General features: G+C 39.8%; 1 protein-coding gene across 2 annotated transcripts; it reads right to left on the reverse strand.

Moving 5' to 3' along the window:
• Positions 1 to 4,990: 4,990 nt before the first annotated feature.
• Positions 4,991 to 10,461, reverse strand: LOC139574080 (C-X-C motif chemokine 14-like). Of its 2 annotated transcripts, none has more exons than XM_071398244.1 (4): positions 10,156 to 10,461; positions 9,033 to 9,138; positions 7,147 to 7,260; positions 4,991 to 6,383 (listed from the first exon to the last, which is right to left on the reverse strand). In XM_071398244.1, exons 1-4 carry the CDS (start codon positions 10,220 to 10,222, stop codon positions 6,368 to 6,370), a joined length of 303 nt encoding a protein of 100 aa, XP_071254345.1. In that variant the 5' UTR covers positions 10,223 to 10,461; the 3' UTR covers positions 4,991 to 6,367. The 2 variants fall into 2 exon arrangements, with proteins under 2 accessions (XP_071254345.1, XP_071254344.1); XM_071398243.1 differs by having other exon boundaries at positions 4,991 to 6,386.
• Between the last annotated feature and the right edge of the window lie 2,596 nt (positions 10,462 to 13,057).

Here is a 13,057-nt window from a genome sequence, read left to right on the forward strand (position 1 = left end):
CGGAGTGTGCTGTTCTATCCTGCCGGTGCAGCGTTCCGTGAAGCATAGGATATTACCGTTTTTGATGTCCCGTTGGTAGGATATTCGTGATCGTTCCTCGTCTAGTTTATTGTCCAATGATTGCACGTTGGTGAGTAATATTGACGGTAACGGCAGCTTTCCTAGTTGCCTTCTGCGGGTCCGGACGAGGCATCCGGCTCTTCATCCTCTGCGTCGCTTCCTTTTGCGAATAATTGGGATGTCTGCCCTGTGGGGTGTTTGGAGAATATCGTGTGAGTCCTGCTTGTTGTTGTTGAAGAAATCTTTGTCTAATCCGAGGTGAGTGATCGCTGTCCTGATATCCAGAAGCTCTTTTCTTCCGTAAGATACGGTTGCAGAAACATTATGTACAAAATAATTTACAAATATCGCGGAAAAAAACACATAATAGCACAATTGGTTAGGAGACTGTAAACGGCGGCCATCTCCTCCGGCTCCTCCGGCGCCATATGCATTTAGTCCTGCATGTTATACTAATTCCAAAACAATAAATTAATATTCGTTGTGTTGACTATTAGTTGTAAAGGCAAAACACTTTAACACTTTTTTTGTTGTTGCTTCCAGTGTGAAATAAAATGTAAACAATGATGGATTGGCATACCTGTTATCGACCTAGATTAACCTAATGGTGATGGTAATGGCTACACATTTACACATATTCAAATCAGCCCACGGCCAACCTTGACATGTGCCAAAAAATCCATCAGGTCAATCGCTCTGCCTGACAAATGAAATATCCTGCATATAGTATACTGTATATAACATACACTTCTTCGAATTATCTAGTATTATAGCATTTCATATAATTACCCATTTGGGAAATCGTACACACTGCATGGCAAGCTCTGGTATACCGACTGCACTCAAGTATCAAAATCAAGTGTGTGCTTTACCTTAGAGAAGGTCCAATAATTCCTGAAGCAAGCTGTGTTCTATCTAGTATCATACGAAAAGAAATACATTGAGAAAGTACTACATTTTCTTCAGAAATATCAAAAGTCACCTGTGCTCTGACAAATGCACAAAAAAATTACTAAACTTCAAATTCCAAAGACAACCAAAACTCTTCCATCTTCACTTACTAAAGAGGATTATAACATATTAAACAATGACAATTGTTTCAATGACCGAATAATTGATGGGTACAATTATCTTTTGAAGTCACATCTGAAGATGCAATTTCTATTATCCTCTATGGGATCGGTGTAACTATACCGGGACGGTTGAGCCAACGTCCGCTAATGTGATTTGCATGACAGTTGTAAGTAACAGCAAACTTTCCAGGACATAGACATGTCTTATATGAGTAGAAAGCTTAAATTCCTGTTAATCTGACTGCACTGTCCAATTTACAGTAGCTATTAAAGTGACAAATTACCATGCTATTGTTTGAGGAGAGTGCAGAACAACAAAAAGCTTATCACGACAACTGGTTTGATACATTCACCTGAAGGTAAATAAAGTACTTACATTCGGTAATCTTGCTCTGATTTGTCATCCTGAGGGTCCCAGAGATAAAATGTAGCCTAGTTTTATTTGATAAAATAAATGTTTATATTCATATGTAGGAACAGGGTTCTACAGTTTGAACCCCTGCTGTCTCTGGCTCCACACCCACCCCGCGTGGTCATCTAGATGTGAGAAAGATAGTGTATAAGCTAATGATCCTGGGAGTGTGTAAACTTACATTTTGCATTACCATATCATTTTTGTATGTTCTCTATAGTTATGTACTTGAAAGTGTATCAAGTGACCAATCCGGGCACATTTGGGCAGACTTGATACAAAATATTGTCCAGTATTGCAACGCTTCACTGGATCAATCTGAAACTTTACACACACACTGCTGTCATCTAGTGGACAAAATCGAAATTGCGCCTAAACTGCAATATTATATTATGGTCTTTCTCTTGCATTTCAAAGATGACGGAACAACACAAAAAAACACATGTTTTTTGGTTTGTATTATCTTTTACCAGATCTAATGTGTTATATTCTCCTACATTCATTTCACATTTCCACTTTGAAGTCAAAGTGTTTCCTTTCAAATGGTATCAAGAATATGCATATCCTTGCTTCAGGTCCTGAGCTACAGGCAGTTCGTTTTGGGTATGTCATTTTAGACGAAAATTGAACAAAGGGTACGATCCTTAAGAGGTTTTAATGTCCCCTGTGTCTTTTGCGAGTCAGGAATTACACAGTCTGTTTTTGGACGACAAAAAGGTTATGCCAAATGTGCCTGGAACAGTGCATAATTGGTGGTGTTTTGAGCATCTGATAGTGCCTGTGAATTTAAAGTCACATTGGACAGTTATAGCCATAGAAATACAACATATAGTCAGTGGCAGTAATTGCATTTAATTAAATATTTAAATTATGGATTCCTTAAGCCAGTATGAAAGATAATTAAAGGATGCACTACCACTTCACAAATACCTGGCAATGTATCGATTTGTGGTGGATGTGACACTAAACTATGATTTTCTCAGCGGTGCCCCCATTTTAGAAAAAAGTCAGACAGTAGTAGTTGTGGGGTTCATGTGTGCTTATTCTCTAAAGCAGTCTTATTAGAGGGCAATGTGAATAAGCTTTGTCACAATGGCATGCGAGAGTACATTCAATATGAGTTATCAGAGAGAAAATTACTACATAATACATTTAAAACGCTACAGAAAATGCCTTTAATGACCTTGATAGATACTCATCACGTCTCTGTCTTATGCATTATCTCTCCATCTTGTCTCTGTTATTGGTTTTTGAAAACTTGGTTAATAGGCCTTTACAGTGTGCTGCTAACCTTGAAAGAAAAACAACACATAGAGGCGTATAACTTGTAGATAACGTTCATTGTTGTTCTGGAAGCTTGATTAAACTGTGTACTGTTAGCCTTGTAGCCTTGTTGTCTCTTGTAATACATGTTAAACTCTACAAAAAGTGCCAAGAGACCCTACTGAGTATTTCCCACCCCACTTTAGCTGAGGCAGGTAGAAAAGTTCTCTCTACAAGTCCATATGTACCCCATGTGCAGTCTATTACAGTGCATTGCATTGGGGGCTATAGAGGGGGTGGAGAACGAAGTGCTGCTGGGTATGTACGACACAATCCCCCTCCCAAAACGAACCACGTTTGATTAGTAGAGACCCTACTGAGTATTTCCCAACACACTTTAGCTGAGACAGGTCGAAATTTGCATACCGCCCCAATAGGTCCACTGACAATGCAATCGCCATCACATTGCACACTGCCCTATCCCAACTGGACAAGAGGAATACCTATGTAAGAATGCTGTTCTTCGACTACAGCTCAGCATTCAACACCATAGTACCCTCCAAGCTCATCATTAAGCTTGAGGCCCTGGGTCTCAACCCCGCCCTGTGCAATTGGGTCCTGGGCTTTCTGACTGGCCGCCCCCAGGTGGTGAAGGTAGGAAACAACATCTCCACTTCGCTGATCCTCAACAAGTGTGCGTGCTCAGCCCCTCCTGTACTCCCTGTTCACCCATGACTGCATGGCCATGCACGCCTCCACCTCAATCATCAAGTTTGCAGACGACACAACAGTAGTAGGCTTGATTACTAACAATGACGAGACAGCCTACAGGGAGGATCTGAGGGCACGCGGAGTGTGGTGTCAGGAAAACAACCTCTCACTCAACGTCAACAAAACAAAGGAGATGATCGTGGACTTCAGGGAACAGCAGAGGGACCACCCCCCTATCCACATCGATGGGACAGCAGTGGAGAAGGTGGAAAGTTTTAAGTTCCTAGGCATACACATCACGGACAAACTGAAATGGTCCACCCACACAGACAGTGTGGTGAAGAAGGCGCAACAGTGCATCTTCAACCTCAGGAGGCTGAAGAAATTTGGCTTGTCACCTAAAACCCTCACAAACTTTTACAGATGCACATTTGAGAGCATCCTGTCGGGCTGTATCAACACCTGGTATGGCAACTGCACCGCCCACAACCGCAAGGCTCTCCAGAGGGTGGTGCAGTCTGCACAATGCATCACCAGGGGCAAACTACCTGCCCTCTAGGACACCTACTGCACCCGAAGTCACAGGAAGGCCAAAAAGATCAAGGACAACAACCACCCGAGCCACTGCCTGTTCACCCTGCTACCATCCAGAAGGCGAAGTCAGTACAGGTGCACAAAGCTGGAACCGAGAGACTGAAAAACAGCTTCCATCTCTTGGCCATTAGACTGTTAAACAATCACTGACACAGAGAGGCTGCTGCCTACATCCAGACTCGAAATCATTGGCCACTTTAATAAATGATCACTAGTCACTTTAATAATGCCACTTTAATGTTTACATATCTTGCATTACTCATCTCATATGTATATACTGTATTCTATACCATCTTGCCTATGCCACTCGGTCATCGCTCATCCATATATTTATATGTACATATTCTTATTCTATCCCTTTACTTATATTTGTGTGTATTAGGTAGTGATTGTGGAATTGTTAGATATTACTGCACTGTCGGAACGAGAAGCACAAGCATTTTGCAACACTCACATTAACATCTGCTAACCATGTGTAAGTGACCCAATAAAATTTGACAATAGCTTTCAACATACCAGTATGTGTGTAAACTTTCAAAACAAATACTGGTATAAATAATACAAATTATCCATTTCATTTTTCAAAGGTGGTTACAATGCTGTGAAAAACAGCAGTGCTGTACTAGAGTGCAAACATATTTTTTGCATGGTGACTTATTTTGAAAAAAATTATCCACGATTGAGTTGCCAGCATAATATCCTGCTGCTAGAAGAACGCTAATCCCATTCCAGTTCATTGGGGAGCACATAGCGCCTTCTAGGGATAACATATGGACTGATATTTTTATATTTAGGCTGTCTGAAAGCTCAGATGTGTGGAGTGAAAATATGTTGATTTAGCAATTAAGATAAAATATCAAGGAAACAATGAAAGGGCTGTTTTCAGACAGTGTTTTTTTAATTGCTGTGCTTGTTGATTCACACTCCTTGGAATATTTTGAATGTGTGCTTGGTGAGTCAGTCCAAACACAGATACTTAACATTTGTTACCTAATGAACATTTAAATAGCAAAACAGTAACTCAGTAATACAATAAATTACACTAGAAAGTCTTAGAAGAATTCTCACAGAAGAATACAACATTTGTATGTATATATTAAACAAGAGGAATGCACATTCTTTGAAGAAAATGTATATTGAGCATTCTGTTTGGTGAAATAAAAATTCAACTGTCATTGTAGCAACGTATATCAATAGCTTACAAAACAATCACACCTTTTCAAAGGTCATCATTCAAAAAGTGTTGGATAATATCATGAACATGCTCTATAATTAACCACTTATGATGAAACAATTTCATGATTGAATGTCTTGATTCTTACGAGGGTTACAATGAGATATTTCTTAAAAGGTTTCTTTTCCATAGGTAATGATGAACACTTTCTTCTAAAAATTAAACATGTTGATGAACTCCAGTCTTTGTAGAATTCACCATAAGAAAACATCAGTACAGGGATACAAATGAGAGTAAACGGGAAACTTATAATACCATTGCTGTTTACAATTGTTCATACCGAAGATATATGTCTTACAAGATCTAAATTAACAGTTTGACTTTATATACTGCTCATAATAAACTACAACTTAATGATTGCATATGGGAATGGCATGGCACCAATGAAATCTAAAATGACTACACATTGACCTAGGCGTGTTTTTCTTGTGTCCAATTTCTCTTCTCTTTGAATGGACTCAAATTTACAAAATTAAATGACATACATTTGGGTGCTTGGTCTTGGCAATTAATAATTCCCTTCATCACATTCCCTACACATGTATACAGTATGCTGTGTTTAACACTTCTGGAAGCACACCAAGATACAGAAGTAGCAGTATACAATAACAAGAATCCCATGACCCCATTATGTTACAAGACATCGACATACAATAGTCCTTGGAACAAACAGAAGGTTCAAGGGCAAACATCTCCTATCCAAAAAACAACACGGGCCAGATTCATCAAGGACCTTTCTCACAGCATTTCCTCCAGTATCCTATTCCACTGGTAAACAGCCTTGAACGTTGGCATTGGAGAAATACGACCATTATTACAGTTGAAATGACTTAAGTGAGTAACAATAATTAGCCTGATGGCCAACTAAAACGGCACCAGCAAACTAGAAATCTCTTATGCGTGATAAATCTCATTCCAAGACGAAGTACTGATTGCTCGGAGATTATGTCTTGTACTTCATAAAAACAGTCTTAATGGCGTTTTTCCCTACTTGTTCCCTTTGTGCACATAATCCATGGTTTAAGATTCATACACCCTGCTAAGAGAGAAGGGAAAATGTTAAATACCGCCAAATATACAGTACATGATTACTTAGCTATATAGATTCCTATAACCATACTTTCCATAGCGGGAGAAGCTACATGGACATACCTGGTGCCCAAATTGATGATTACACACACATTTTTTTTTATTAAAGTAGCTAGACATTAATGGCGTAGTTTTTTGTTGTTGTGAAAATCACTACAATAAATGTGCCTTAGCTGTCACCCTGGCCTCTAGTCCAAACTGTTCAATAGTTAGGCTATCCATATTACCGGAGCTTCATCTTATTCTTTGTATTTCTATGGCAGATTCGCAGCTACAATTTATGGAAAACACCAACACTTGGAGATAGATGTCGAAGTCAAAGATACTGGTTTTCCCTACCCATCTGTGGTGAAGTTTTACCTAAATGCTTATGACAAATCCAGCTTCAGAACCAGCCATAGCCTAGCCAGCTGGCTAATATTTAGAATATGCTGTAGCAACAGATATCATTAGCTAGGTAGATAAGGTTAGCATGTTAGCTAGCTACACTGACAGCTGTCAGTTACTTATTGTTATTTCTCCACTCCATGTGGAAATCACCACAACGTTCCCATCCCCAATTCGTGAATATGTATTAACAGCCTGCATCATTCTTCGGAGGTGGAACCTAAACAAGAATTTCAGCTATAGGATAGAAATTACATCGAAATAGAGACGGTATTGCCCTTTGGTGGGGGCCATTCAAATCATGGAGTGGGATGACCTCTCACCTATGCTTATCCTTCCAGATCCGGAACCACTTGACCAGGTTTTTGGTACTCTGCAGTTTGGGGTGCAGACAGTACTCCTGACCTTTGAAGCGCGCCACGTTCTCCATGGTGACACTGACAAACAAAAGGAGAGTAAGAGAAAACAGCTAATCCACATTACTGCATAAACAGGCTTTAAAAACAGCACTGGGTATACATGATCTCTGAGCCTGGCTAGATGAACCCATTGACATTCAGAACAGCAGTTGGAGAGACCGTCTGTATGGCATTTTTGAGCCAGCCGTGACATGTGCTGTGTGTTGTGCCCAGAGCTCTGCAGGGGCTTCTCAAAGCAATCTCTTATAGTTTTTCTGCTTCTTAATTAATTATTCACCTGCCCAGCCAACAGAGGCCTTGGATAATTTGGTTAATTTCTAACTCTTGGTCGGAGTTGGAGGCACTGCTGTGACAGTGGAGGTGGCTCCGCAGAATGTTAAATTCTGAGACGTGAGCCATGCCAGCCAACAAAGGAGAGAAGGGGCACTGTTTCCGGAGCCCGCTGAGTCTCATTTTTCACTTAGGTCAGTGGCCAGCAGCCACTATTTTATGCAAATAGACCAGCTTTAACTGTTTGGTGTTCAACTAAAATGTATCACATTGGCCCCAGGATATAAGACCCAGCAATAAATATCAGTTTAATGGTCCAAGGAGCCAACAAATCTTTGTTGGATGGACCCTAAGGCCTTTTGATAAAATCAAGAGCAATGTACTGTAATCCATGACAGCAGGACAGAAAAACATTTGAATTCATGGTTTTGGTTTTTCTGTTCACGGGAACACATCTATGCAATACCTCAAGTGAACTACAGATGGCGAAAGAGTATGTGATTTTTTTTTACAAAAGTAAGCGCCACTTCCACTGAAGATGACTAAAACGTGAGATCAGCATCTATTATGGAAAGAGAAAGCAATAGTATATGGCAATTCAATTCCATTTGGAACCCTCAAAAAAGAGTTAGAAAGTCACTCATATCTGAAGAGGTAAAGTCCATATTGGATGCCTATTGATTTCTCCCACCGGAGCAGCATCTGTTATCAAACTGGGAAAGCTGTTCTGACTTTGTGGCTGTGTCATCTGGTGGAATTCACAAATTTCCTGATTGCAAAAATTCTACACTGTTCGCTCAATTTCAGTTTGTGAGAGACAACAAGCACTGAATAGTGTAGGGAATCATTGTACCATCTAAATCGCAGTGAAATATATTTTTAATAACAATAAATATAGTTTAAAACAGCTGTTTGAAGCAGGTGGACAAAAAAATAAAACTTTCATTTTGGTCTACCGGCTTCAAACAGATGTAAAAACAGTACTTTTTTGTTATCGAAAATAATATTTCACAGCGATTTAGATGGCACAATGATTCCCTACACTATTCTGTGCTTGTTTTCTCACAAACTGGAGCGAAACGTGTAGATTTTTTGCTACCACGAAATGACACAGCGATTTCCACAAGACAACAGCCACAAAGTCCGGCAGGAGAAATCAATAGGCGAATATCACAGCCAATCACAACACTGACAGGTAAGTAATACTGTGAAACACTATCATTCAACTATTAGCACCAGATATACAGTATTCAAATTTTAAAAAAATACTAAGTGTAACACCTTTAAGCTAATAGGTTCTCAAAATATCAGTTATCAGATTCCATATAAATATATGAATAGGTCAATCAGCTGCTTTATATAGTATGAGATTAGAAAATTAGAATGAATATTTATAAAAGTTTGTGCATTTGGTAAACAAACTGAATAGCACAAGGAGTGACTGACATCTGTGACAAGCAGACAAAAGCATTGTAGGGAGAGATAGAGCAGTATAGAAATGATTCACAGAAATGACTCACAATATCATCTTCTCTTGGCAGAAAGGATGTTTGGGTTTGATCTCCAGCTTTTGCACATCCTTGTAGCGAATCTTTGGCCCTTTTCTTGTGCACCTGCACTTGTAGGCTGTAAAATAAATAAAACAGACATGTTACAATAAAATTGAGGTCAAATGAACACGTTGGTCTGAGCGTTAACAATTTTCTAATGAGAATAACTGATCAGTTATGATTTTCGACTTCACACAGATTGTCAGGTGTAGTTCTTAACCTGTATGAAAAACGAACAAAGAGAACGAGAACGATTGAATAGGACTCAGTAACTGTATTGTAAAACATTAAACTATTGTCTCCACTGTAAATAAAGGCTTGTGGATTCCCACCGCCACAGACTGTTTAACACGCATGCAGGTGGTCATGGTGAAACGCTGTAGCAGGCTCGTGCTTACTTTGAAACGTGTGACCCACATCTTCAAGGCTTCCTCATCAAAAGTCATCTCCAATTCCTCAACACCGGGCATTACAATTCTCATCAACCACGTGAACCAACCAACTGTATTGTAAAACATTAAACTATATTATTGTCTCCACTGTAAATCAAGGCGTGGATTCCCACCGCCACTGAGACTGTTTAACACGCATGCAGGTGGTCAGGTGAACAATTAGCAGGCTCGTGCCTACTTTGAAACGTGTGACCCACATCTTCAAGGCTTCCTCATCAAAAGTAATCTCCAATTCCTCAACACCGGGCATTACAATTCTCATCAACCACGCAAACCAAACAAATCAGATAAAGAGCAACGCCAACCATCATGAATTTGGTGAAATGTAAAACCTTTCAAAAGACAACATTTATACAACGTAGCCTGGTTTCAGACTGTGGCTGAGTGGTTAACGCAATAAACGAACAAAGCCACAATTGTACAAAACAAAAACACTAATATAACTGCTATGAACAACAATAGCCTATACTGTTGCCAAAAGGTAAAACGTACAGGAGCAATCCGGCTGCACAACATTTTTGACTCATTACCATCAGATGAACATGTTTAACGGCTGAACACATACTATTTCCGATAAGTTTCAATAGGGTCTGGCTCCTTCACATAAGTTTTACATTGCTCAAATATACATTTATATTTACCTTCTGTGTGGAGGGAATATAAGGCAATAACTAACAAAAGCAACGCTGCTGTTGTACAACGATGCATCTCGTCTGCTGAGAAGGAACCTCAAATTCGGACCTCCCGGCTGGTTACCCCAACTAAATCTCACTCAATCGACAATATATTGGTATTCGCCCTTTAATTTGAGGAGATGACGAGAGGAACAACGTTTGATTTCTATTCTTCCGAATACTCTTGAGTTTTCACGAACTCCGTAGGTCCAGAGAGCTCAGTTCAGAAACGTCATTCGGACTTCACGCTGCTTGCCGTCTATCCCAATATGTTGTTGAGCAGCAGCTTTTAAAAACCATCTCTGTCCCATCTCATTAACATGCACAGCCAGCCAACGAATCAAACACTTGTACAAGAGAAGTGGGATACAGTATAAAAGAGAGGGGGAAGGGGAAGAACACTAAAGGAGTGGAAAGTTTAGATACCAGTTGATTAAAGTTATTATGCTGATTCTCAAAGTTGCCTGGGACAGAGCACAATTTACTCAAATATTCTAACAATGTAAGATCATTTGTGCATAGCCCAGACATTGCCTCTGATTTTCAAATATTTATATTCAGGCTATTCAGATTGATTGAATCTCCTGACTTCAGACTGAGACGACATGATTGAGGGCAAACATGTCTTATAATCACAGCGTGGTGAAATAAATAGTACATTGGGACCATCTCAGGACTTTCTAGCAACTTAGGCACTTCAGAGATATTGTTTAAATTCTTGAGAAACAGACACTGACACATCTGGAAGTAATATGATTGATGGAGGGACCTTACATAGAAATGGATGGGAATAAATTTGTACTCAATTAATTGTCACCATTCTGTTTTCTTCCATACCATAAAACAATAGAGCGCTGTTGTATTTGAGAATCTATCAAAACAAAATGATTGTTTTCAAAAGAGGAATTTAAAGTCAGCTAACTGAAGCCATGGTTCTTATAAAGTCCTTATGAAAGTGACAGACTGTAGACGTGTAGGCAGATTGTGTCCTGGTTGTAATTATTATTATTATTATTGTTATTCTTTGTATATATGAATATTTTTTTAATAAAAGTTATTTGGAACATTTGTGGATGAACAATGTTAGTAGGGTGACATAAATAAATGCACCCATTGGTTCTTTGCAGATTACCATGCAGTGTTTCCTTGTAAAAGATAGTCCTGAGCAGAACATTTTACCCCACCCATTCATGCTACAATAATTTTGGGAACAAAAAGCCTTCATCAGAATATACCCTTTTGCTCTTCAGCCAAACCTCTCATCCCATCTTTCATCACTCATACCAGCCTCCCTCTTTATTCTCTCAAAAGCTGTGTGGAAAGTAAAAAGTGAGCAAATTAAATGTGAAGCAAACCTTACGTCATTCTTTCCAATCATAATGTAACATTTGCCCTGTTTGACTTGATGCTGATCACAACGTGAAGACGTTGATGAAGATGGATTCCAATCCATTGGATAAGTCCAAATCAATTAAAGTTGATATTTGTTGACCTGTTTCATACACCTCCAAAGAAGGTAGTGATATCTACTCCATCCATTCAGGATGGATTTGAAGGGAAAATGAGGTTGTAAGTTGGTGGGTTGTTATTCAGTTTGTTATCCCAAAAGTAAAAAAATTCAAATACTACAGAACATTCAACAGAGCATCAGTTGAGCACTTTAGTTGATTAATCAGAATTATTTCCACTCCTGAAATAGCTGTGTTTACATTTATCGGTTACACAAGGTGCACAACTGTTTATGAAATTATAAACTCCCTATCTCATAGGAACACACCTGTATTGTGTCTGTGTGCTTTTAGTACACTTGGCAATGGTCTATCTCAGATCAAATTCACAGCCCTAAGTAAACTTTATCCCAAAGTCAAATATTTAGTTCTATTCTCTGTCTTCCACTGGATGCGGTGTTGGGACTGATGGAGGGGCCCTGCCAGAGATAGCCTAAATGCAGCCCTTCGTCTGCCAAGAGACGGTCATGCCATGAAACCCAAACAGATCAGCTAAGCAACGGTTCAATGCTCTGGGCTCTCAGTAGCAGCAGCAGCAGCAACACCACTAAATAAGGAGGCAACCCGCACACAGCATTGTCATATGATGTGTCCCAAATTGCACCCTATTCTTTACATAGTGCAATACTTTTGACCAGAACCCAAGTAGCTCACTATATAGGGAATAGTGTACCCATTTGAGAGGCAGACAGGCTCTCTGGCCTGGGGAGTTGGACGTCAAGGCGGGGAGAGATGGGGGGGATGGGTTCTGTCTCTCCAAACATTTGTTGTTCCAGTGAAGGCAACGATTTATCAAGTCTACACAGTCCATCTCGACCACAGACGCCTGCTTGCTGACCGCAAAAAACACATTGGTTCACATTGATCACTGACAGATTCCCCTGTCAGGCTTCCACTGGGACAGCACCAAGGCCTACATGTGTGACATCATATGAGCCTGTGACCTTCTGAGTCATTTTGAGGAAACACAATCAACTCCTGAAGAGGAGAGCTGTCGGATACTCATCATATCTGATCCTGGTGATGGAGCCTCACTGATATACAGGGTCTGTCTCCTGGCGGCCCAATCAAAGTTGGCCATGTGGGCTGAGCTGCCTCAGACATCATTGAGTTGATATATTCTATGTGACTTATGCTGGCTCTCACCCCCCATGGATGACTTCTGTGATGACTGAAGCTCATTGACTCCATTTCTACACAATAAAAAAAATGAAAAATCAAATTGACTCCAGACATTATTACCTTGGCTGCTGTAACTTCATTCACCTCAGTCAACAGTGGACTTAACATTTTACAAACACATGTCATACAGCAATTAGCTGCTATGCACTATCTCAACACCGGGATCAAAAACTCTAATT

This window comes from Salvelinus alpinus, chromosome 4 (genome assembly GCF_045679555.1).
Source record: "Salvelinus alpinus chromosome 4, SLU_Salpinus.1, whole genome shotgun sequence".
In the NCBI taxonomy this organism is placed as follows: domain Eukaryota; kingdom Metazoa; phylum Chordata; class Actinopteri; order Salmoniformes; family Salmonidae; genus Salvelinus; species Salvelinus alpinus.